Source organism: Tympanuchus pallidicinctus, unplaced genomic scaffold, assembly GCF_026119805.1.
Source record: "Tympanuchus pallidicinctus isolate F22 unplaced genomic scaffold, pur_lepc_1.0 scaffold8, whole genome shotgun sequence".
NCBI lineage: Eukaryota > Metazoa > Chordata > Aves > Galliformes > Phasianidae > Tympanuchus > Tympanuchus pallidicinctus.
The window spans coordinates 19,729,458-19,755,874 of record NW_026294802.1 but is presented as its reverse complement, the minus strand read 5'-3'; the positions used below and the strand labels follow the sequence as shown (position 1 = coordinate 19,755,874).

Sequence of the window (26,417 nt, the reverse complement as noted above, 5' to 3'; positions counted from 1 at the left end):
ATCAGCTTCCTTGCTAGTAATTAATACAAAAGAGCACTGAATAAAACAAGCACTGACAAATGCTACACTTTGAATGTCAACAACCATGGTCCTTCTCAGCAAAAGACTCGAATTAAACACTTGAATATATGAAATTATTAAAAACTTGCTCAAAACTATTAATAGATACTGCTTTTACAGTGAGAACTCCTTTCTTACTTCTACAAATTACAGACCCCAAGCTTCCGTACATTTCTCCACACTATAGCTGTCCTAAGCACTTGCAATTAGCTTTTTTTTTTTTTCCAGTAATAGTGCTTTCACAGCCTGGTAGGTCTTTAGTTCATCAAAAGTGCTTTTTCATTTGTCTAAAAGCTACCCTAAACAAAACTCCAGAGATCCCGAAACAGTGCAGGATTTAATACAATAAAAGGTTAGCCACCTGTAGATGTAGATGTTGTCAATCCATCAGACTTAGAATCCTTAAGAAAACAGAAGGACAAATGCAACATTAGACAGAAGGAATTAAAGCTACTACTTCAGAAGTTCATCCCTCTTTTGGAAAAGACAGAAGTAAAGACTTCTTTGCTCACATAACACACAGTAGTACAAATTGCCAACAGTTGAATCTGGAAGACTGAAAAAGGCCAAGACAATTTTCCGTTTCTTTATCACTACACTGTCTAACTTTCAGGCTTGCAAGGCTCCAGTAACAAACCCCTCCCCTTCACTTTCCTCAATATTGAAATCTGACTTAAAACACAGACATTATATTAAATACATCTGAAAAGGCACTCTGTCAGAATGTAATTTCCAATGTTTAGAACAATCCAGTGTCTAAGAAGCTCATAGTAACAAAAGAAGTGTTTCCCTAAGGACAACATATTATAAGTTGACTTAAATTGTTTGTTCAGTTCATCTTTATTGTGAAGTCACACTACTTACTGTTCTTCTCCCCTCTTTTTTTTTGTTTGCTTTTTTGAGGGCTTGGGGTTTTTTGTTTGTTTGTTTTTACAACTAACACCTTATTGCCCTTTCTCAAAGCAGGTGAAACATCACATTCAAACTGAGTTCTGAATAAGCCCAACAGAAAAATCTGAACAGAACTTATAGTAAGCACTACCATTACCCACTCCAGTACTTTTCTTCAGATTTATCTGGTTAATGTGGAGAGACAACTAGCTTTGTTTTCAAGAACATGTCAATATTCAAGTCACAGAACTAACTAAATCAGGCCACGTGCCTTACAGAAAGGTATTAATCTTCAATGTCAATGCTGATGATAAACCTGCTTCAAGTATTTTAAAGCAATTACTTGCTGCTGCTGCCCCTGCAATTTCTCTAGTTCTTTCTTCAGCTCTTCTGAATACCATCTTTCCTCCTAGAAAGTAAAAAAAGAAATGGAGAAAAAGAGAACTGTAAATTTGGTTGCTTGAGATAGCAGCATGTTTTGCAATTTGAAACAAAAAACCACATGCAAGTAAAATACATGTCCAACCTTCAGCGAAGCTTGCAAGTCTTGTACTTCTTGTCGGAGCAGTGATACTTCATCTCTGAATAAATACATCCACAGAGTGGAGAAAATGAATATGCAGTAGTTATATTTTGTCAATTACATAGAAATTCTAAATTATATTAGATAACTGGAAGACAGTAATAGACACATTCTATAAACATAATTTAAGTAATAGTTATTTTCCATTTTTTGAAAATTGGAAGAAAGTGGAATTATAGATACTTATTAGTTACCTTTGGATATCACCTGAACAACGCTAAAACATTAACAGTATAAGTAAAGAAATGGATATGTAAAAAGTCTCATGAAAATAAACTGCAAATCTAATTCAGTTCATCAACTTAACCACAAGTCAAATTGCAAAGCTGGGCATTGGCACATTTAATATTCTGTATGCCTTTTTGTGGAAGGGACAGGCCTAATGTCCTTCACTTCCCATATCACGAGGAACACTGCTAAGAGACAGCATGTGACTTTACTCCTTTTGAAGTATGTAGCTACATAATTTTTTTTACCCACACAGCAATTCAGTATGCCCCATATATGCACTCAATGAATGGTCTGAATACTTAAGGCCTTGAGATTTTAAATTCTCAAATTGAGCCATTCAAGAACACAAGATTCGAGGCTAAAATTGTTACTAGCTGCACCCTTCTAAATCTCAGGTCTCCTTAAAGAATTGTGTAACTATACAGATGAGTTATAACTCATCACTCAGATACAGCCACTCCAAATGCAAACACATCCCTTCCTATTGCTTATACAGCAGCAGCACAGAGGCACACAGAACATGTATGTGTGTGGGTGTCAATACCAACATATTCTTTCTGTTTTATACCAAACAGTTTTATAGCTCCTGTGCTGCATTATCCCCTCCTCCACAGATGTTCCTTAAAACTGTCTCATACTTAGAAGAAAAACAAAACAACCTATTCCTTAGCTAAACCACAACAGAAAAAATTCAGCCTTCATTTCACATTAACCACAGGGTCATCAAGAATGTAGTGAAACACATACACTTGAACCAATGAAGAACTCCAAGGCTGACCAATTTTAATGGCCAAACGAATGCTGTCATTTTTGCAGAAGATCTTCTGCTATTTACAGATTATTTGTCCTGTGAGAGATAAACTGGAGGTTCCTAAATAAAACTGTAATGAGACAGGTATAACTGCTACTCCAAACCCATGTACCGTTTGAGCTTTCTCACAAGTATTAAGTAAACCAGCAAACATTCACGCCTTAGATTATAAATGAAATCTTAGGCAGCTGAAACACGGTTAATAAAACTGAAGCTAGGGCCGAACATGCACCAGATCAGCAGTACTAAAGTATTTATTACGCTCTAGATTGTACATTTTTGAGCTACATAAAAGTAACTTGTAATTGAGAGGAAGAACAAGGGGATGAGATGGGGAAAAAATGAAAGTATTCTACTGCAGTTTTTTCAGTATTCACCAACATTGCTCTGCTTGACAATTTTAAGACAAAACCTAAATTTGACTTACCTGTCCAGCAAAGAATGATTAGGAAAAAAGTAATGAATCACTCTAGAAGTGTACATGTTTTCTTTCTTACTGCCACCCAAACCCTCCCTCAATCTCCATTTCTCCTAGTGCTGTTCAAATTCCATTTTAACTCCTGAACCTCGCCATTCAGCCAATATCTGCTACATTTTCCTCATGCTTCTCTCTAATCCTCAGTACTGATGCCTCCATCCAGGCACTGCATACCAGTGGTCCAGCTAAACTGCACTGGGGAGAGTTGCATGATCTGTTCTTGGCACTATTAACAGTAGTTTAATGGCAAGGGGGCTGAACAGACAAAGTAATTCATCATAACTAGCCTCCCTGCTGACTAAATAAGGAACTACACAGCCCAATCTTGGTCATATGGATCAGATGCAAACTTTACCCCTAGAGCACTAACAGAGTGCATCCCTGCTGCAGGTCAGAGCATTACTTTAATGCAGTATTCTGAGTATTAAAAAAACGTGTTTACATTGAATATGAGTAGCGTGCAACTGAGAAACATTAAAGAAATGTCACACTAGCAGAAAGAAATAGCTCATGTGTTACACAACAGCTCTGACCAGACTCCCCGTGCTCCATCCAACTCCCTGACCTTGTCCACTTATTGAATTACAGGAGAGAGAACAAAACCACTTGTCCTTAAACTGTCAAGAGGCAGAAAAAAACATTAAATTGCACCAGCCGACATCTGGTTGACATTGGAAACTTGCAGGCATAGAAATAAATCTTCCATAAACTATATACACAATATAGTTATGACCAATAATTCCCCCATGTGGATGCTATTGTTCTACTACGAGTTACCATTTCAAGTTTAAGTTACATTGCTCTGAAAAGGTTTAAATCAGAGAAAAAAAATACTTACTCTTGAGTAAATGTGTACACAGGAAACCCAATATAACCCTGCAACTATGATATTATTTCTTCATATATAAGCCTGAATTTCAATTTCTTTACTTCTCCCCTGGCTATACAATTCCCTTTCTTTCAAACTATCTTCCTGCTGATCCCTCATGGATCGGGAGAACACAGAATAAAAGTGATCATAAAAAAAGCACCATTGGAGGGGAAAAAAAACGATAAAAAAGAAAAATCTACTCCCCTCAAACAGTTACACTGTAACACACTCAAAATAAAGCAATGGCAATTGTATTGCTTTAAAAAGCAATAGTATTTGCTTTGCTCATTAGTTATATTCAGCCAAAATCCTACAGCATCTGGAAAAGGACAGCATGTCTAAGGAAGGGCTCCCGTCCATCCATACAGACAAGACGTCTGATAACGTTGGCTCTTCCTGGCTCAGTCTGCACAGCACTGGGGAAACAGAGATCTTCATTCGGGTAATAATCAAAATATGTTACCTTCCACACACTCTTCTCACTAAAGTATAAGCCTTGTGTGAGTTAAGTAAATACGTTAATTTTATCAATGTAAGCACTGGGGTCATTTTTGGGTCATATATCTACCAGTCACAAACACCTGAGTGGTTTACTTCCTGCAGTAGCAGAAGCAGCTCCATTACTAAGTGAACACCAGCAGGGTTATGCAGCCTGTACCTTTGTCTGCTGACCAAGGCCACAGTCAGCTGCTCACTTTGACACTACTGTGTACAAAACAAAAAGGAGTTTGAGGGAGAGGTGACCAAACAGCAGTGTGGACTGTCATTTACAACTGTCCAAAATAAACACTAATCAGAAAAAGAACCAACAGGCAGCAGAAAGGACCCTGTGTAAACTTCATCCCTAAGAAAAAGCTTGCCAAACCAACACGAGGCGTTACTCAGAGAGATTACTCTCAACTGTTCTACCAAGAGCAAGTTCATTTCATCAGTTTCTGCTACATGCAGCTGGTCTCAGAAATAAAACAACCTGATGTGTTTCACAGGAACACACTTAACAAAATGCTTTTGACCGAAGAGTTAAAATCAATTAGAGAAGACTTCTACAAATGAGGATGGAGTTTCTGGAACATAGAAAGCTGATACAGTGACACAGAGACTTCCCAGATTTGGAAATAGCTAGGTGATAAGGGAATCTATTCAGACAAAAATTGATGTTATAATTACACAGTAGGTACCCTAACCACCAAGAGACAAAATCATGTCTCTCCTCTCTCTTTAGGGTTGTCCCTCCCCATGCTCAAAAGAAAAAAATTCAGCTCTGTGCTGCAAATAAAAATGAACCAATATTTTTCTTCCATGCTTAAAAATCTTCCAGTTTGTTACAATACATTCTCAAAAGCATGAGAAACTGCTGGAGTTAACAATACAAACATAAACAACTGACTTCCATTTACTGCCATATCAATATTAGTCAATATAAGTTTCAAGCTGCTTTTTAATTGTAGTTGGAAATGGGATATGAACATTTAAATACTTCACCACATAATTAAGTGCTCAAATTAATACAGCCTTCAGTGTAATTAGAAGCAGCTCAACACTGACACAAGAGCACAAGCACAAATGAATAGTGTTCCACCTTTCTGATGACAGGTGACCTTCCCCTCCACAAGTTGAATCGATGCCAGAATTATGAACTGCTTCATAGTGCTTGAACAGCTCCTCAGCTGATCCATGAGACTTCATACACAAGGGACAGATAAATCCCTATTATAAAGAGAAGAGAGGGAAAAAGAAATTAGAAAAAAATAAAGAGATGTCAGAAGTAAAATCTGACTTTTTCTATCTCTACCAAAATGATCTTTGCATATCTAAAAGGCAAGAGATACAATAGCTATTCTTTAAACATTCACGGTAAGAATTTCTTGATCTAATAACAGCTCTAGCATTTAGAAATTTAGAAAATGTCCGTAAAATTCATATTATTCAGTGTTGCTTTGTTGCTTTTTTTTCCCCAGCAGCATTACATGTGAGTAACAAAGTACTGATTTAGAAAAAATCTTCGAAGGACTGCATTGCAGTTACTATCACATTTAGGCTATTGATTTTACTAAGGGCCAGGAAATCAACACTTTTTACCTTGCATATAATTAACCAGTACATGCAATTCACAGAATACTATATCTCAAGGAAGTCATATCTTTACAGCCTAAAGAAGTCATCCTCTTTTAATCCAGAATACTTACTGAAAGCTTACCAGAGTAAAAACTTAGCAGAGCAATACCATCATTCAACCCACCAGCACACAGCCAAGTGAAAACTTAATATTATGTACCTCTAAACATCTGTGGAGTGTACAAACTGCCACTTATCAGAAATGCCATCCATCTCATTTTATTTAGCATTCTGTTTCCACGGGCTAGATTTGATTATGGTTCTTCACTCACTTGGTTATCATGCCTGCTCCCAGCCTAATTATCATTTAAACTATAGACAACACACACTGCAGTGGCAAGACAAAGAAATTTTTGAGTGAGAGTAAACAGTTTAGTCTCACATTGAAGGCTCTTTATGATGCCAGACTGTGTAAAGAGAACCTTGTGCTTGGCTGCTTAGACTTAAATAACCAAATATTTGCATGGATTCAGTCCAAGAGAACCAAGTGAAGTACAAGAATTCAAGCAAGGAGACGCTCCAAAGGACCAAACAGAAACTTTCTAGCTGTTATTTATTTAATGTTTTAAGAAATCAATAATTAAATACAGTTGCTTGCTAAATCCAGCACATACCATGTTGAAGACTAATTTTAGTATAACTCTGTTAAAAAAGCAGTATACTCCATCGAGAGACAGCAGACATTTACCTTTAACAACCATTTCCTATTTCCAGAACTGGAAATGAAACTGTATGGTTTCATTTCAGATTAAAACAAGTAACTCATATACAAGCATACATAACAACATGGGTACGGAAAGACAAATGAACTGCTAAGTTCTCAATAATGTTTATCTGAATGCACTGAAAGTACCAGAGGGAAATTTCAGACAATTCCTGGCAAATAGCAGTGGCAGTGAACTATAGAAGCTGTCAAAAAGCAAGGAGTGTATTTTAACTAGCAGCTGAAAGCAGGCAGACTCATTTGGCACACTGGAACAGAAGCCCTCTCTGGATGAAATGCTGCCAAGTGATTCCCAGCCTGCTGCTTGGTTTCCCTGTGACAGGAAGGTCTGCAGCGCACAGAGAAAAGCAGACATCCCTCACTGCACAAGTAAGAGCATCTGAAAAACTGTAGAAAATTGCTTGGTCCTCTCCTTCCTATCGCCCTTTATTTCTTCCCATTTAAAGAGCAGAGACTTCTATGCTTGCGGTTTTTTTTCTTTTTCTTTAATACATGGTTGGGTTTTACTCCATGGCAAGAGGGGCCCTGGAGTAGAAGAAATAACAGGTTACATTTGCAATTAGCCCAAGGGGACAGCAATCAATCACCTGTCTCACCATCAGGCAAAGCCAGCCTGAGATGCCCCAGAAAGTCACCACAGTGGTGGCAAGGACAAAGGAGCAGAGGGGCAAGTTGGCCAGCAAGGCACCAGGCTACCACTGAGACCCGGGGGGTGGAGCTCCTGCTCTGGAGGCAGCTTTGCTGTCATTAGCAAGGGAGGAAGCACAGCAATATCTACTCCTCCTAACAGAAACCAACTTCCTCCCACACGGGCAGGGCACAGAGCATCACCACCAGCCCCAGCTCCTGCTCAGCCGTGACTAGGCAGCCTCACTCAGAGGGACCTGGCACTGCTGGAGTCAGCACTGGGTTACAGCTCCCACACACACCCTTCATGCTGACACAGCATTTGCAACAGGTCCGAATCTCAAGCTCCCATGAGATGCTTCCCTTTTGCAAAGGGGCTTTTCTGTTGCAGAAAGCAACACCCTTACGGCTGCATGCAGAGGTGGGGTGGGTAAGAACACCGGCTCCTCTAGCAGCTCCCAAGTCTGCATACCCAGGCCCGAATCCTTCTCACAGCATGATAACACTGTTGAAGTCAGAGCTGATGGCTGAATAATAATCCAGGTCTCCTTACAGAAAGGGGACAGAACCAGCAGGACCTCCCCAGGCCCCATCTGGTAACATACAGAAGCATACAGCTGTCCTGCAGCTATTAGCCCCACAGAAGAATCACGTTTGGGGTGGTGGGTCTCACTTTTTTTTTTTTTTTGTAGTTGCATTTTAAGGAGAAACCATTTCTCAGCATTGTCTTGAGACGCGTTTTGAAAATGTGCAAAAGTATATTGTATTAAAGATGAACATACGAAAAGGGGAGAAAGAAGGAAAACTGATGGCCCATACTTAAATCTTGCAACAATTTTTGTTTCAAGGAATAACATCAAGTGCAAGATGCACGGTCCTCTATCAAGATAACATTCTGAATAATGAGGAAATGGCACAGTTATTACATGAGATGTAATGCTCCCCCCAACAGGGGTAGGGCAGGGAGGTCTCCAGTCCAGTAAGTCTACATTTGGCTTCCTTAACTAAAAGACTTGGAGAACAAACAAGCACTGCTCTTGTATTCAAAGAAGAAAGCTACCATACATAACATGCACAATTACACCTTTCAAAAGGCTGTATTTGCCAAGAGATATTTGGTAAATTTCATTTCAAAACGCATTTACAAGTAACTTTGCATAAAGCACAGCACAACCACAGAGAAGTGAAAGGCATTTAATATCTTTGCTTTTATGAAATGAAGATTATCACCTATGACCCCTGCAGTGCTGCACTGTAACTTGTAATTTCCCAGCAGATGTTTGTAATTGAGCAAAATCTTCTGCTTTATTTAAAGAGAAAAGAGCACCCAAAAAGTTGAAGGATGGTTTTTGTTCTCATATACAGAGATCTTCCAACAGGAAATGGCAATTAAATAAAAAAAAAACAACAACCACATGCATGAGTTCTTATCGCGAAAGTGTTTTTAAGATCACCACCAACCTTCCAAAGCAAGATAGAGCAAGATAAGCCCAAACCAAAATACCATACATGTACACAAACAGTCCACTGGGAATCCACATGCAATTTACAGCTCACAGTAGTGTCTGACCCACTGGACAAGGTACTCCAAAGAGAATGAGACAGGAATTTCAAACCCCGATTTCCCACTTCAGCACCCAGCACCTCCACATTGCCCTCTGTGGAAGAGGACTTTCTCAGCACAGACATCAAAACAAAGGAGTTTCAGTCAAAGCAGAACAGACATTGCTAGGTAGAAGCTGCATAGGAAGGTGTCTTGCCTCAGTTTGAGTTAGAATGACAAATTTCGCCAATTATCTTGGACTTCATGGAAGTACCAGTGGCTTTTCTATTTCCTTTCATCAAGTCTTACGAGCAAGCCTGTAGAGGGGAAAAAGTGGCTACAAACATTCTTCTAATACTTCAGATATACTTTCAGACCTGGTAAAGTTAGTTTCTCAATGCTCCCTCTCCTAAAAGGCATATGAGGTAAATGATTCCTTTCGGGTAACATTAATATTCTTACAAATCATTAATACAGCATCTTTTGGGAAGCAAGCCAGGATACTAAAAGCAACACTGGAAGGAAACTCTTGCACAAGAGCTACCACATTTCTTTTTACTGGACCAATATAATTTACAGGGATATTAACTGTTCAAAGAACCTTGGCCTCCCACCCACAAACACTCCCCAGAAAGAGCTGGGGCATGGACTCAGCACACTGTGTGCTACCAGACTGACTGCAGCCTGCCACAGTGTCCTCTTAATCCTCAGTCATTTTAGAAGCATATAGAAAGACTATACAAATAGAGAAATTCACGTATAGGACTGCTTCTCTGGCTTCTCCTATTATTACTCTGTAGGATTGATGAAGGAATACAATAAAAATACAACGAAAACTTCAGCTTTATCAGAATATTACCTTTCTTTTAAATGTTTTTCCTCATCATTCTGCACAAAGCTGATGTGAACATCAAGTTGTGTGTTGTGACAACACCTTCACAGCAGAAATAATTTCCCTACTCACTAGCAAAGAAAATTAAAGATTTCAAATCATTTCATATATTTCTTCAACAAGAAGAAGGCTTCAGCACGCAGCCTGAATTATTTTATTTTTAAACCTCCACGTAGGTGTCTAACTCTCCAATTGCTGTCAGTGGATAACTATTGATACAGCTAATGGAGCAAGCAACTCTGCAGCTGACCTAACTAATGTGTATAATGTAAGTAGGGTCAGCAAGTGAGGTCCCCATCAGACTCCATTGCTGCGAACTGGAGCTTGAAGCACGCCTTAAACCTAAATCTAAGCACTTACCAACTGTTCTATTTTCCAGAGCTTTACTGAAATAGTCTTTGTAGAGCTAATATGAAATCTTGTCTTACGTAATTAATGAGTGAAACGCAGATTACTTTAGGCTTCTTTTTCACAAATTAAAACTGGAGTTAGCTAGTAAAAAGAGGCCACCACTTCTTTAGGGACAGCCTCATGGGCAAAACAGCTTATACAGATTTGCCTATAGAGTTGGAGTACAAGAGAAGGAACCCTAGGCAAGTTTGGAAGTCACAGACATAACTACCCAGCTTCCTTAGCGTTTGTTTAAAAACTGAATGACTGCCTATTCTGTTCTCCAACCCCATTTTAATACTGAATAGAACTGAACAAATGGTTGCTCTAAATTACTGCTGATCTACAGTTGTCTGTGGTACAGAGCCATATAACATGAACAGCACGCATGGAGCTTATTTGCTAATGCAAGCAGAACTTCTGCAACATCTTGCATTTTTATCCCAGCAATTACATCGTGAGTCAAGCTTAAAGAACCAAGGAACTTTGCTATTTTCCACTGAGAAGTCAATTTTGTTCCATAAACACTCCTCTCAGAAAATATTTAAGTACTGCGTTGAGCAAAAAATAAGCAACAAAAAATGAACCACTGCATAATAGTTGCTTTTACCATACAGAAAGGCTGAGAAAGTAGTTTACTATATACATACCGTGGGACAGCAAAGTCTAATTCAGTATTGTCATTTATATGACCAGGCTCTAAGTTAACATACATTTGAGTTTCTTGGCCTCATCTTTGACCTTCCAGAAATACTGTGCCAGCACTCGAGTTTACAGTCTGCTTACAGTGAATCACACGAACAAAAAGTGACAGCTAAGATTCAAGTCCAAAGCTGTAACATTTCCAATCATGACCTATGTTTGAAAGTGTCTCAGAATTCAGAGGAACATTTATAACCTTTTCACAAGTGTATTGCTCAAAGCATCACCTTGCTGTAACAACACTGAGCACATTTAGAAGAGAAAGTTCAAGAGCATGTTCACATGCTCAGAGGCATAATCACCCTCCTGGAGCTGATTTTAGTTTTTAAGTGTGACAATTATTTGGAAAGATTCTAAATTCATTGTTAGTGTTTTTCCACCAAAGCTGAACCTTCCCAACCTTTCCAGATACGTGGCATCACCAGCATTCACATAATAACCTGAAACTAAAACTCAGATATCCTTCAGTTATAGGGTGATGCAAAGGCTGAAATATTTCATAGGACAGATTAGGGAAGCGTACATACTTGGGGCCAGAGAACAAAAAGAGTCTGACTCAGAGCTGAACGCTGTATCATGTCATTTCTAGGTTTTGTTTCCTTAACACACATTGAAGCAATTAACTAAATCCTCAGGACGTTCTCAGAAGCAAATTCAATTGCCTTCCTCAAGAGCAAGGGCAAGACCACATCTGTAATCTATTTCAGAGGTCTTACATATTGATTGAGTATATATCTTTGGGATACTTTAAGTGAAAGAAAAATAAGGTCACTTGCTTTACATATTCTTTAAAGGAAAATACTGTTGACAGACTTTTTTTCCGTGCTTCTACCAGGAAAAAAGCACTCTATGTTTACATACACAATAAGACGCCAGCAGCTTCCTGAGATGACATCTCTATTTAATTTAATTATTAAAAAAGTATCTTAAAATGTCATATTTCTGATATTTAAGACCCACGGTCCATCTCAACTTTGTAGTAAGTATTTAACTTTCTGATCAAAAAGAAAAGGGGTACCTTGCTACAGTTTGTTTTGTAACACATCGCAGACAATGTATTTCCAGGAAAGAAGCTGGATTCTTCTTGACAAGAATAGAGCCAACATAATTTCTAGTTTGGTTCTCTTCTGTTTCTATCACTATTGATGAGTAAGACTACAGTTCTGTCACAACCTACAACACTACAATTTTGTCACGAATTAGAAATTCTAATTCAGTGGATTCCCTGCTTCTTAAAAGAAACTGGCAGCACACATCCAAGTCAAATCGGATCAGTATCTCCAGTTCTTCATTCTCTTAGTATTGTTCAGACAAACTGCAGAAAATTAACGTACCAGTGTAGCTCAGCCAATGATTTTTGTGCCTGTGCAAAGCAGGCAAGTAGCACCAAGGTGTAAATTGCAATCTCATTGGAGAAGCAACTCAAAGACCAGTCAAAAAGGATGCATAAAATACTATATAGACATTAAAGCTTTGCGTGGGCAGGGAGCAGGGGGGTGTGGGGGAACAGTCTGCAACATTCCAAGGACATCCATAAAAAAGGTATAATCAATTGAGATATGAGGAAAATATATGGGAAAAAAAAAATAATCAAGAACAACAGAGTATTTTCAAACAAAAACAGAAAACATTTCTGCATACGTAGTATTCCAAAGTACACTCTAGGCAAACATGCTATAAAAAGCCTATTCAGAAAACAGCTTTATATTTTGTTTGTATTAGCCAAGAAATGTGTACTTACTAAGCATCTGTGAAGTCACAAAAATAACCCAAATGAACTGTTAAATATTGCCTTAGGTTTAGCCACACTGCAGCTAAAACAATAGACATTAATGGCCACTACATTCTGAACACTGCGGGAGTACCACACAGTGGCATTCTGAATGGCTCTGGTGAAACCAGGAAGTGTGAAATTATGCCTCTCCAACTTACTGTTTAATCATCATCAATGTCCAAAAGAAACAGCAAAGAAATGGGGGAAATGGATTAGAAATGCATCATTCCTTTTTGGGAAGAAAAAAAAAAAAAAACAGAACAAACAACACAGCTGTTGTTAGTGACAGCTCTATATATGAAAGTCATATATATTAAAAAAAAAAGTTATATAATATGTATAAAAGGGGAACAATGTTCTATCTGGGAACGTGGTGATACATTCAACTTCCGTAAGGAATTTGTTCAGTCAAGTTGGCTATACACTGACAAAGGCAATTGCTAACATTATGGTGCCTGTTCTTGCAGCTAAATATGCCTCAACTTTTAAGGTGAAGTTTCTTCAGTGTGTGAGGAGCGTGGAAAAATACTTCACTGTTATTTTAACCACTTATCATATCGTGCAATCCCTAGTTTAAAAAAGAAGGACTGCAAGGAGAGTCATTTAAGAGAAAGATGGCCTGCTGCAAATCTCCAGGCGAGTGGTGTCTGCTTTCTTGCAGCAGGCCATCAGACATACTCAGAAGTTTTGGGAGGGAACACCTTGCCTGAAGAATGCCACCATCCTTCCCTGCAAAGACAACACAGGGAGGGATAGGCAAGGAGAACGCTTATCACAAGGCGATAAGTGACCTAAGTTACTTCAGTTTTAATCAGCAGGGAGCACCTATCAGCAAAAGAGAGGTCAGGGGTCAGGGAAGAAAGCAATAGGCAAACTCAAAAGCACGGCAGCAGTGCTTTTGTCAATGAAGAGACATTTTTTTGGGTCACACATCGTGAGAATAAACACTGACCTTGCAGTGCTTCCTTTCTCCACACTTGAGGACAATGCACTGGCAAAAAAAAAAAAAGAACCTGAACTCCAGAGCTTCTTCAGCACTGTTTCCAGCACAGTGTATTTCAGCTTTTCACAGGAGCATCAGCAAGTCACAGACACCCCTACATCAGTCTAAGTAAGCAGAAGTCAGTAATGTTTTGTACGTCTGCTGCAAAAGATGACACTAATAGCAGATGGCACTGATAGCCGATTATACTCTTCTTACAGTGCTGCCTCAGGAATGGCAAAGACACAGTGAAGGGTGACAGGCATCGCTGTTTCAGAATCAAGATGTGCTTGTTGTAACTACAAACTATCATTTCCCATCAACAAGTACAAACTAACAGCTTCTCAGCAGTCAAATATTTAACATTTTACATGCTAGCACTGATAATGATTAGCAGATGCCCCACTTTTTCAGAGCTTCCATGAACTCTAATATAATAGATAAAGCCTTTTTTCTCATCTCTTTTCTGAATCTCTGAGCCAAAAAGCTTCAGATGTTTCAGTTAGAATTTGTATTTCGTATACCACGCTCAGTACAGAAGTTCTATCACATTAAAAAGTTGTAATGTGCTACTATCAAGTAGAAGTACCTGATGATTGAAAATCAAAAGTGGGCAAGAAGCTACAGTCAACTCCACAAAACTGTATTAAAAATAGCCCAGGTTATACAGAAGAGTGATTCCTTCAGGTAACCAAACCTCTCTAATGGCTCACATCACAGTATTTATTGATACCAGTGCATCAGGAATGCCCCAATCTGTCACCATAAGCCATAAGAAAGTTTTAGCTTATTCACATAAGGCACTTGCATAGTGACCAGAAAATCAAAAGAATAAAGGCAACACGACTATAAACACAGCTCTATAGACACTCCTTGCTTCAACAGGAGGCAGTGATGAGTTAGTTAATCACAGAATCATAAAGGTTGGAAAAGACCTCCAAAATCACCAAGCCCAACTGTCAACCCAACACCTCTACGCTGCTCAGTGCCACATCCACATGGCTCTTGACCACCTGCAGTGACACTGACCTCACCACCTCCCTGGGCAGCCTGTGCCAGTGCAGAACCACTCTTCCTGAGAAAAAATTCTTCCTGATACTCAACCTGAACCTCCTCTGGCACAACTTGAGGCCGGTACCCCTTCATTTTATCACTGTTACTCAGGAGAAGAGACCAACCCTCACTTCACTGAAACCTCCTTTCAAGTCATTTCAGAAGGCAATAATGTCTCCTGAGCCTCCTCAAAACTGAACAATCCCAGTTCCCTCAGCTGCTCCCCATCAGACTCGTGCTCCAGACCCCATGCAGCTGTGTTACCCTTCTCTGGACACACTCCAGGGCCCCCATGTCTTTCTTGTAGTGAGGAATCCAAAACTGAACACAATGCTCGAGGTGCAGACTCACCACCACAGAGTACAGATCAGCTCCCTGGTCCTGCTGACTGCACAGTTTCTGATACAAAACCACCATGCCATTGGCCTTCTTGGTCACCTAGGCACACTGCTGGCTCAAGTTCAGCTGCCTATTGACCAGCACCTTCAGATCTTTCTCCTCTGTCATACAGCTACAAACAAACATTCCAAAACTTGGAAGCAACATTGGCAGAAAGAATGTAAAACAGTTTTATCTCCACTCAAGATCATTTAGTGCACAGGAGACTACCTGCTTCTAAAAGTCAAATCTGAAGGTCCATGGAGGGAGAGAAAAAAAAAAAAAAAAAAACAAGAAAACCAATCAGACAGCTGAAGGCTGTTATTTTACATTCTACATTCCACAGCTGTAAGAATTCAGAAGTGCACTACTAGTACTTAAAGCCTAGTAACTGAAACAGCCTTTGTATTTTGTCAAGGATATAAAACATTTTTGATTAAATGTTGTGCATTTTTCTTCCTTTTTTGTATGTGGTTTTTTTCTTCCCCAACCTATAAAGCTCTAAAATGTTCGAGGGAAAAAATACAATTTAAAACTATTTGAAATTTTTATCTTCAGCTCCATCCTTTCACAGTATATCAGTCTCCCTCTAGAAATCTGCTTTAAATGTTAGCTAACAATATCTTAAACCAGATCTAATACTGTATTTATCAGGAATCTGTGTCTGAAGGAGAATATATCAAATAATGTAAGCTCAGCTTACAAGAAAAACGAGTAAAAGCTGTTCAATAGGAATACATGAATGAATGAAAGTCTCCCAATATTAGGAATAAAGAGTGAATGTAAGTCTCTCAATATTAGGAATACAAGAGTGAATGTAAGTCTCTCAATATTAGGAATACAAGAGTGAATGTAAGTCTCCCAATATTGGGAATACTTCACGTGAGACATAACTGCAAACCAGAGAGATATACATAAATGCATTCTTCTGCTGAATGTATGCTTTTCAATCTTGCAAAGAGATCAACTATTTTTTAAAGAGGAATCAAAACAAACACACTTTTTAAAAGTTGATATCCAAGCCACGAGAAAACAGGTATGTTCATTTAAAACAATCCATCACCAAAGCTATTGAAACAAAATAAACAAGACCCACAGTAACAGCCGGAATGTCACGAAGCTCCTGTCTTCCTTCTGTCCCCATGTGTTCATTCTGGTAATGTTCAGACAGATCAGTAGGAGTTACACACACTTTCATACAGAGTGGACAGATGAAGCCCTGTGAAATGTATATTTGTCTTTAAGAAACCAATAAAAACAAGAAGATTTTGGAATCAAATAGTGTTCAAATTCTTATGCAGAAAGGTCTTACAATCACTAAAGCAAAGTCTGCAGCTATTTCCTTTTGGATGTTTAATTTTTGCAAACCACGTCTCAATACCATGAAGAAGACAAAAAGGAACAGTTAAGAATGTGAAAATAAATCTAAACCACATGTTAAAAGCTAGTACCATATTGCATACTAGTAAGTCTTTTCCAGACACCCTTGGGACCCCCTTCATATGACAGAGGAATGTGCTGCATAGCAAGTCATGAATGGACCATTATAAGGCATCGCATCAGATCCACCAGGCCGTTTCCCACAGGCATTTTCAGATCCAGAACAGAAAGAGACCAAAATCATCACAGAGACTGCAGAAATACTTCTGTAAATTGGTAAGCAAATTTACAGTAGAATGAGAGGCACAGGCGCAAGTGCAACTGCACAGTCAGTTGGCATTGTCACTTAGGGAAATAGAAACACCATTTTGGCAGAATTGAAGAAAAAAAAAAAAGGGGGGGGGGAGGGAGATGGGAGAGGTAGATTAAACATGCTCACCAGGGATTTACTAAAGCCAAAAGTTAAATGAGTTTCTAAAGAACAGCAGCTTTAGACATGCTGAACCCCCAGAAAAAGCAGACGTGGCACAGCGTGCTGTGGGCGCCCATCCATGCTATGGCTGCGGGACACCTGCACACCTGGAGGCACACCTGCAAAATGGGGTCTTGAGACAGAACTGTCCCACCAATGCAGCCATGTGACACCATAACAGAAGTGTAACTCACAGGTGGACACCCTGCAAACATGGAATATTTAGTGACCCTATACCACACATGGAGTTGCATTGGAATCTAAGATACAAAGGAAGGACAGGCCTGAACTTTTCCTTCTGTCAGGCTGCACAGTGAATAAAAGATACATCGAGAGTTGACTGCAGGCCCATGCGTGATCTGTAGTGGTGACGTGGCCCCAGAAGAAACTAAAACAGGCCTATCTCTTTTGCTGAGCAATGAATAGTTTTAATTTAATCAGCCTCCCTCATTCCTTTTGTTTTATACTGTAATTTTCGAAACTCAGGATTGATTTCAACCTAGTTTGAAGGAGGCATGAAACATGAGAATCTACTCAGATTTAGTAATTATTCATTTGAATCTTACAGCAACACAAATTAGAAAATCTAGCTATAAACTGGAATGAGAGCAAGTCAATTAGATTATTTTTTTGTTTTACGCAATACTGGTGAACCAGGTGGGATCATAACTATATAACCGAGAGCAAACATTCTGCAAAGCCTGGCTACAGTGGTTTGATTTAAGAGTTCTCAGAAAGCAAACACCTCAGACCAGCTGCAAAGGAAAAGCACAACCAAGAGAAAGGCTCAAGCTGCACACAGTGATGCATGGACCTCAGAGAGCAACAAACCATCACCAGCTTCAGAACTCAGATTTGATCAGATTTTGAAGTCACATGCAACACCCTACCTGCAAGCACTGTAGCTGATGGCAGAATTACTGATAACTAAAGATACTTTTATGTTATATATGTGTACAGCATCATCCAGAAGTGACACAGACAGTGATCTGGCTTGAGTTTCAGCAGGGCAGCAAGAACTAAGGGTGCAGTAGTGCAGGCACACCAGCACTTTCAAAGTATGGCTTATGTCAACAAACAACACTACATTAGTATCAAGGTACTTCATGACACCCACCAGCGATATTACAATCATGATAACAGAATTGTTCCATTTTAGCCAAACTTTGGAAAGAAGCAATCATCTCATTGCTTATTTCTATGCTGTAGTTAACTGAAATAGTGACGAGATTTTAGACACGCTTTAAGAATATTTATTCACGTCAGGGACAGTGTAAACATGCATACAAAACTCACAGATGCATGACATGTATAAGATACAGCAATAAATTAAGCCATGTCTGATCATACTGATTGTAACATGGCCTTGAGAACTAAGACATAAGCAGATGCACAGATGGAAGGCAATTAGAATTTTGAACAGCACAGGGAGAAGTTCTCTTATCGCTTATCATAACAGACATACGAGCTTTTGACTCATCATACACTTCATTCAGTGTAAGAAAGGGCACTTTGCTCCCTTTAATGCTGTAACAGGAGTAATTAACCTTGCACTGCATTTGTATGCTAAGCTTGAAACATTCGCAAGCTCAGTAATCAGGCTACATTAGCACAAAATAGCTTCAACAGCCAGTGAAGTCAGCGTGCATTTTTAAAAGTTAATATTTGACAACACTGTAAATCCAAAGACGTTGTAACGTAGGATAGAAGCAAGAATAAGACCTTACTCTGCTGGCTAAGCGTGGCATAAAGCACTTTAGGAAAATGGATAGGACTTACAAATGGCAGCTTTATGTACACAGACCAAACAAAAACCAACACATTTGATATTTCACTTGGAGAAGAAGGTTCCCAAAATACATTATATCTAGCACGTGCAAGGTGAAAAAGAAGTACAGGTGAGTTTTCAAAATTCATTAAACATTTATAAATGAGGATTGTTAAGCTTGTATCTTATTGCTTTTCATTTTAATCATTCATGTCTACGATAACAGGAAGGATTGCCTGTCATCATTTAGATAAACAAACAAAAGTCACATAAATACGGTCTATTCTCACTTTTCTATTTAAATTAGAACCTATTTTTAGACAGTGGCACTTGTAAGTATTTACATAGAACAGCTGCCATTTAGGAGCGGCACTCGAAGGAATGCCCAACAGCTCTGTGGGTCAGAGACAAGCAGACACAAGGTTCACAACTCCAGCCCCACAAATCAGTGCACAGTACCTCAGAGGAGCCCTCATTGTTCACATCCACGGCATTTCCTGGAGCGGCAGATGAATCGGAATCTGAGCTCTGAGACCCAACTCTGCCCGGAGTCTGAAAGAGAAAGGGAGGGGCAAAATGAATGTCTGCAGTCTGTATTTAATAGAGCATGGTACGTAACCTTTACAAAGGCCTCTCTGCAAAAGCACAGATATTTCTTCCGTGAGTGTAACAAAATGAACCAGCTCACCAACTAGTTAGGTAATTTTCAGTGCAACACTTAACAAAACCTTTTATCCGAGACTCTCGAAGCACTCAAAGTATCAAACAACAAGCAGACAGCAAAAGCAAAGGCCAGGATTTTAAACAGAATCTGTTTAAAATCTTAAAATCTCTTACGAACACTCAACACAAAACAAAGATTTAAACTCAAGTCTGCCCTTCTACCACTCAGCCTCCTGTTAAATTAGCTCTCTTCATCCAAGAGGAAAACATCACAAGTTACAATCTGAACATTTTCAGCAGCTGTGGCTGCTGCTTTTACTCGTCTCCAGAACTCCACTGCCTGCCCAATGGCAGAAGAGTTACCATTCTCAAAGCAAACTCCAGCAAATAAATTATCTCAGTACTGATATGCAATCCTAGATTCTACAAAGAATAAAAGTTCATTATCTAATTCCACAAGGACAACTGAAAGTGGGATGAAGTAACACTGCTTCAGCCCAGCCAGAAATATTCATAGCATCGTACAGGGATTTCTGATCTAATACAGGAGGATTAAAGATACAGAAATTTAAACATATAGATGGAAATTTACAGAGAGGGGAGCAGAAGGAAACATTTTTAATTTTTAAATCTTGGTACCTCCAAAAGTTTGCTTGAGAATTTTCTTTCACATATTCTTTCTTTTCAGAACAATCAGTCTGATTGATAACATACCTACAACATGCAAGCTTCTCCATACTTTGAAAATGAAATACTCTTCCCTGCCATGTTTGGTACAGAGTGTTCTATTTCAAACTCTCGTGTAGATTACAGTCTTGTAATCAAATTAAAAAAAAAAAAACAACGTGTAATTAAAAGGTCAAATTTACTGATTAAGGACTGATGCCCAACCAGTTGCTGATTTTAGGACAGATCCACAGATGAACCAAGGCGAAGCAAGTAAATGTGTCAGAAGCAAGCTATCAGGAGCTGGTGACAGCAAGTGTAAGAGGGGAACATCTCTCCCCATTTCAGTCTTTTCTGGGTCATCAGCAGGAGGCTGGGCTGCGTTTGTGTGCACACTGTTTTATGTGAGAGCAAAGAGTCCAAAGGTGATAGGTGGACTGCTGGATGGGATGATCTTCCAAGTCTTTTCCAACCTTGGTGATTCTATGATATATATACACATATCTACATAAGGGAATGTGAAGTAAGTTTTCTCTCACAAAGGAACTGAAACTTCAAGACATAAGAAGCAATTTTATTGATAGGAATTTTTCAAAAAGCTTTAGAAATCTAAGGATGATAAGGATTTGTATGACAACTAGCTAAGGAGGATATTCTGTTCCCAAGAAGGCCGAAAAACAGAACCCTATCTGCTCTAATACCTACATCCACAAGTAGAAAGGATGCTTTGAAATGGAGAAAGTGTCAGCTTTAACAGACAACACGCTTCTTCAATAATCATTTACAGCAAGTGGATACCTTTGGCTCCGCTCCTCATTTCCAAAATCTGAAGAAATCAGTCTGGGACAGCAGAATGTTTGATGCCCCATCCCTGGAGACTTCCAAGGCAAGGCTGGATAAGGCCCTGGGCAATCTGATCTAGCTGTGGTTTTCCTGTTTATTGCAGGGAACTTGGACTAGATGGCCCCTGAAGGTCCCTTCCAACTCCAAGGATTCCATGATAATCTTAAGGGAGATACCACACAGGAGCTGACAGCCTGGGCAGCGACAGCAGCAGATGGCCAGGCGGTCTACTGAACCGAGCAGAGCACACCTCCACTTCAACCATACCTGACAGCTGCACAGTAAATGAACCACTTCTTCCCAAAACCAAGAACCTTCTGTGACTGCTAAGACACAAGAACATTCCTTCACTTTACATTATAACATCTCATACAGCGCTACAGTGCACTGATAATCAGCTATCGTGTGACAGAACTGTTTCACAGTGAAATCTGCATGTTAAATTCTGCTGGTTTAAAACTACAAATTGGAGATCAGTACAAGCATCAGGAGGAAAGCTGTTACTGTAAAGCACAGTATCATTATTACATGGTTGATTAAAGTACTTGCTTTACAAAACACTTCAGACATACCATTATCACACTAAAATGCACCACGTGGCACATCTTACTACATGAAACAAAGAAGTTATCAAACAGTTCCTGATAAAACCCTTTTAGGGGATTTAAAAAACAACGTGCTTCCTTCAAAACAGAGTATCATTCAACATAGCCGTAGATGGTACAACAGGTGGCATTTTCCAGGGAGCAGCATACATGAAGACGAAGAGTGGGAAAGAGAGAAGTCGTTACCTACCAGGAGAAACACACCCAATCGTCTACTTGCAAAGTGATACAATCTATCAGAAAGAACAGAGCACACATTTGGGAGGATGTTATGGAGACCAAGACTATCAATGCAACTAACATCTCTTCTAAAGTTGCGCTGTAATTGAAACATCCCTCACCAGACAAAAAATTGAGGGACTGAGACATTGGAATTTTTTTTCTTTTACTGAGCATCCCATGATTAAAGTATATTCACAGATATTTAAACAAGGCTCCCACATCACTGCTATGCCACATTCCATTAAAAAAAAAAAATCACAACCCATTGAACAGCATAACAAATGGGTTTGCCTGGTGAACTCAGGGAAGGTCCAGAGTGATGCTCTTTGTTTTCAGTTACCTTTCTTATTCTTGACTAAATAAAGCCCTGGGCAATGAGGGGGAGCAGAAGAATGATGTATGAATCATATGGGAAGAGTAATTCTTCACACAGGATTCTGTATTTGTACTCTAACACAACTAACATTTGACATACATAGAGCTGATGAAAACTTAGTTTCTCAGCCAAGGTATTTGCTTCCTAATTGTCTGAAATTATATTTGTTTCTTTAGCTGAGAAACATACATTTCTACTTACGGCTCTATAGCTGTGGAAATATTATGCTAAACTGTGTAATGTTTTCGGTTGTGTTTTCTCAAAACTTCAAGCTAATATAAAGAAACATCATTAACAACAGAAAGCGCAACGACTGCAGCTTGTTTTCTGAAAAGGAATAGAAAATTATGTAATGAATGAGTTGAGCTAATGCATTAAAAGTGACACGGTATAAATATGGATCACTCCCATGTTGTTTCTGCACAGTCATTTATCTGTCTGTACTCCATTCACTTGTGACACTCTTTTCAGTGGTTTTAATTCAGAATAAATTAAATCTTTGAAGAAGACTTTAAGCCTTGAGAATGTCTTTAAAAAAATATGGGTTTATACAGTTTTCCCAGTGCAGGTTGAAATATGACATAAGGCACTACTGCCCAAACACATCAAGGTTCTGAACCAAAAAGCAAGGCACAAGAATGGAAAAATAAGCCAGCCATAGCCCTTGTCATCAAACAAACTCCAGCACCTTTCCCATTCTTCTGTTTTACTCGCCTTAAAGTCCTTAAAGACTTGATGGCCCAAGTACATTCCAATAAAATTTTCTCTTCAGGAGCTTCTTGAGCAAAGGATGCACTTTGTACTGCAGTTTATATGTTCACACAACAAGTCAATGTTTCAGAGACAACACTTTCTCAAAGCCTCCATACAAAACTTTCAACTCTGGAAACACTGTAAATCTAATTGAGCACACCTGACAAGGCTGTCACTTAGCAGCAATTAACAGGTATGCCAGAAACAGAGCAAGCTGTGATACAGAACACCGTTTACTTCTTTAGAAGCGTGACAGCTACTTTACAACTCCATTAAATGCAAAGATGCGGTGTTCCCAGGCATGAAGCCTTCCCTTGCTGCCAACACCAGTTCTGCACGAGCACCCAAGCAAGCACGCTGCCTAGCCAGCCCTGTAATCACAGGCGTAAAGAAGAAAATTATAGGTATGGCACAAGATGCAGCACATCCCAGACAAGTAAATATCTCTGTTTTTGAGCACAGTACCACTTCAGCTACAGAAATGCCTGCGAAGCCCAGGTGTGCACTTGGAACCAAAGGCCCTTGAGAACTGAACGCAATACAGACCTCTTTTGGCAAAAGCCACCTTTTCTCCGTGAAACTGAGAAGTGGCAAAAGCCTCAATGAATTTTTTTTTTTTTTTTTTTTTTTCACAAACCAGTTAAGTGCAAACTTAGAACAGATGGATCTTTGAGATGTTGCATTGAAAACATACGTAAAATTTAGGAACAGCTTGCAAGGAAAGGACCTAAAAGGAGGTCCCAGTCAAGATAGCATGGAAAAACCAACTTCAAACACTGAGTGATGTTCTGTAGTAACAAGCATGTAATACTTCCTATTTTTAAAATGTGCCATGCAAAGTTACTCAGAGTATTCTTTTAAAAGCAAAAATTACAGCTGTGGAGGAAACAAAAGGGTGATCAGGAACAGGAAGGGTATTAAAAGAAACATCGGATGTTTTACAACTTCAGGAACCAGAATTTCAGGAGTCTGGAAGTACAAACAGCATCTTTGTAACTACTGCCTTCCTCCTTCCCAGCCTGAAGCCAGTCTCCTGGACCAACAGAAGTGCCATGCAATGCAGGAGTTCACCTGTTGCCTATCATCAGCAAATGATAAACTACATATACATATATGAGAAACCATGTTTGGTTTGGTTTTTACTTTTTTGTTTGTTTTTAAACCAATTACATTTATGATGCACAAGGAAAGTTCCAAAAGGAGGACTGTTGACACTCAAATCACTGCCTCGGTGATGAGAAAATTCTGATTATTCTTAATGCCGCCCCTAGTTGTAATACTTACTCTGTCTGCAAATTCAGCAGCAGCAGCCAAAGGCTCACTTTCTGTACCAAGGCACATCAGAAGTCACTGCCATGCTTTGCCAATGGCAAGGTGTAGGTCAAAAGACATGCATGAAGTTATACACACAGTCACTGCTCCTACCAACAGGGCACGAGGCTTTTTGTGAGGGGAGCTTTCCAAAAGAAGAGTTATTCACACCACTCAAAATGCATGCACAAGTTTTGCCATTTCCCTGCTTACTTCTGAGCACCTCAATTATCAATGTGCTCTGCTGTAGTTTTGTCATTTTGGGGAAGCAGTGAGGAACAGCCACATCACCAGCGAAGGCGGTCGCTTGCAATGCACAAAAACTTCTGTATGACCTCAGGTTTCTCACACACAGGGGTGAACCTCCCCCAGGCTGTTTTGTACACCATCTCAGCGTTCCTTGAAGGCCTGTGACTTTTCAGAGCAGTCAGCGCCCAGCCCAACGCTGGTACCACGTTCAATGAGGGCAGCGCCGAAGTCCCGCTGCTCGCAGCTCTCCTCCCACCACGTTCCGTCCCTCGGAAGCACGAAGCTCGGAGCGCACCACACGCATCCCCCACCCACGCTCTCGCAAACCCGGCCCTCTCGGCCGCGTGCAACGAGGAGTCTCAGCGGGCAGATGCCGCAGCCCGGCTTTCCACCCAGCCGGGCCCGCAGGAAAAGCCGGTTCCGAGCAGACGAGAGGCGGCTGGGTAGCGGCCGGCGTTACGAGCCCGTTCGCCCCCGGAGCGCCGCGATGGAGGCGCGCCCCACGGCTCCGAGCTCAGCCCGGCGGCCGGCGGGGACCCCTCCGCCCCCCGAGGAGGGCGCAGCCCCCGGCTCTGCACGCCCGCCGCCCCTAGCCGGGCCCACCCCGTGGCGGCGGGGCTCGGGGCCGCCCACGCGGCCTAATCCGTGCCCGCGGCGGGGCCGGGCAGCGCCGCAGCTCGGGCCGGTGCCTCCCGCCCCGCCGCCGAGCCCGGCCGGCACCAGGAAGCGGGGGAGCCGCCCCGCCGCAGCGCAGCGCGCCGCCTTACCCGCTGCAGGATCCGCCTGAACATGGTGGCGGGGCCGGGTGCCGCCGGGCGGTCGCGGCCACGCCGAAAGGAAACCGCGGGGCCCCGCTCAGCGCCGCCCCCGCCCCGCAGGAGCCCGGCGCGGCCCGCTCGCCCCGTGACAGCCGCGGCGGCCGGGAGGCGGGGCAGCCGCCGGGGCGGGACCGAGCCGCGCTGGGCAGCGCCCGCCCCGCCTCGGAGAGGGCCGGGCCGAGCCGGGCCAGGTCGGAGACGCCGTCGGGGGATGGAGCCGCAGCCCTGTTGAGCCTTCGCTGCCGGCGGGGAGCGGAGGAAGGGACGGCTGCTGGCGGGAGGCCCCGTCCCGCAGAGCTCTCCGTCCCGCCCGCTGCCCGCCGTGCCGGTTGTTGGGAATGTCGAGGGGCGCCGTGGTTTGGATAGTCAACTGGAAGCCGAACCTATTGGAAATGAAATTTATTCCTTATTGCTTCCTTAGAGCCAGGGGGAGGAAGAGCTACCTTGTGGCATAGCCGCTTAGATTCGCATTAAAATGTCAGAAGAGAATATTGTGCTCCCACACACATAACCGTCAAACACAAAATAGCCCCAAAACGAGCAGTTCTGTCCAGAAAGGGTCCAGTGCTGAGGCAAAACTCCTATGAGGCTTTTGGCAGGAGACCTGCAGGAACACTGATGTCCTCCAGCACGCAGAACTGAGTGCACTGCCATTTCCTGCCGGTTCTAAAGCTGCAGCTTTTATTTATTGAATGCAAGGCGGAGGGTCATGATTAAATAATGGACTGCTTGATGACTTACTGTGCAGGGCACAGCAGACGTTAGATGCCACTCTGCTACAATGATTGAAAACATTTCCACTCTGAAGCTGATGTTTTTAAGCACTCTAAAATCCAAGGATTTGGCGTGAGTTATGAGCACATGACGAGAAGGATTCAGCTGCAGCAGCCAAGACGTGAGGCACAGCAACATGAAGTGTCCCATCTGAGTTTCCCCAGCTCCAGGTCCTGGTGTTTTGTGAGATTGTTCCTCCGTTAGGGTACATAAGAGCGCACACCATGTAGGGTCATGGCTTCAGCTGTTGAGGGGTGACGTCTTTGGTCACATCCATCAGATCACTTCCATTTTTGTGTCCATATATGAAGCAGCTTTAAAATACTCTGCACTGTGTGGCACTAGCAAGGTCTGTATTTGAATTTTCTGCATGGAATTAACAATGGGAGGAGAGTTTTCTTGCTGTACTTTG

At 41.0% G+C, this 26,417-nt stretch overlaps 1 protein-coding gene across 5 annotated transcripts in view; it reads right to left on the bottom strand.

Annotated features, from left to right (window-relative positions):
• EEA1 (early endosome antigen 1) overlaps window positions 1-25,304 on the bottom strand; it is a 66,105-nt gene extending 40,801 nt beyond the window's left edge. For 2 of the 5 annotated variants that reach the window (XM_052667887.1, XM_052667888.1), the window contains exons 1-7: window positions 25,181-25,304; window positions 19,185-19,277; window positions 16,202-16,324; window positions 5,505-5,632; window positions 1,478-1,532; window positions 1,295-1,360; window positions 422-461 (exon numbers count right to left, since the gene is read on the bottom strand). In XM_052667887.1, coding sequence (XP_052523847.1) covers window positions 422-461; window positions 1,295-1,360; window positions 1,478-1,532; window positions 5,505-5,632; window positions 16,202-16,324; window positions 19,185-19,277; window positions 25,181-25,204 — 529 coding nt within the window. In that variant the 5' untranslated portion in view covers window positions 25,205-25,304. Of the gene's footprint in view, window positions 1-421; window positions 462-1,294; window positions 1,361-1,477; window positions 1,533-5,504; window positions 5,633-16,201; window positions 16,325-18,074; window positions 18,143-19,184; window positions 19,278-25,180 lie in introns of those variants that run through there. The other 3 variants (XM_052667891.1, XM_052667892.1, XM_052667889.1) reach the window with 2 other exon arrangements.
• Between the last annotated feature and the right edge of the window lie 1,113 nt (window positions 25,305-26,417).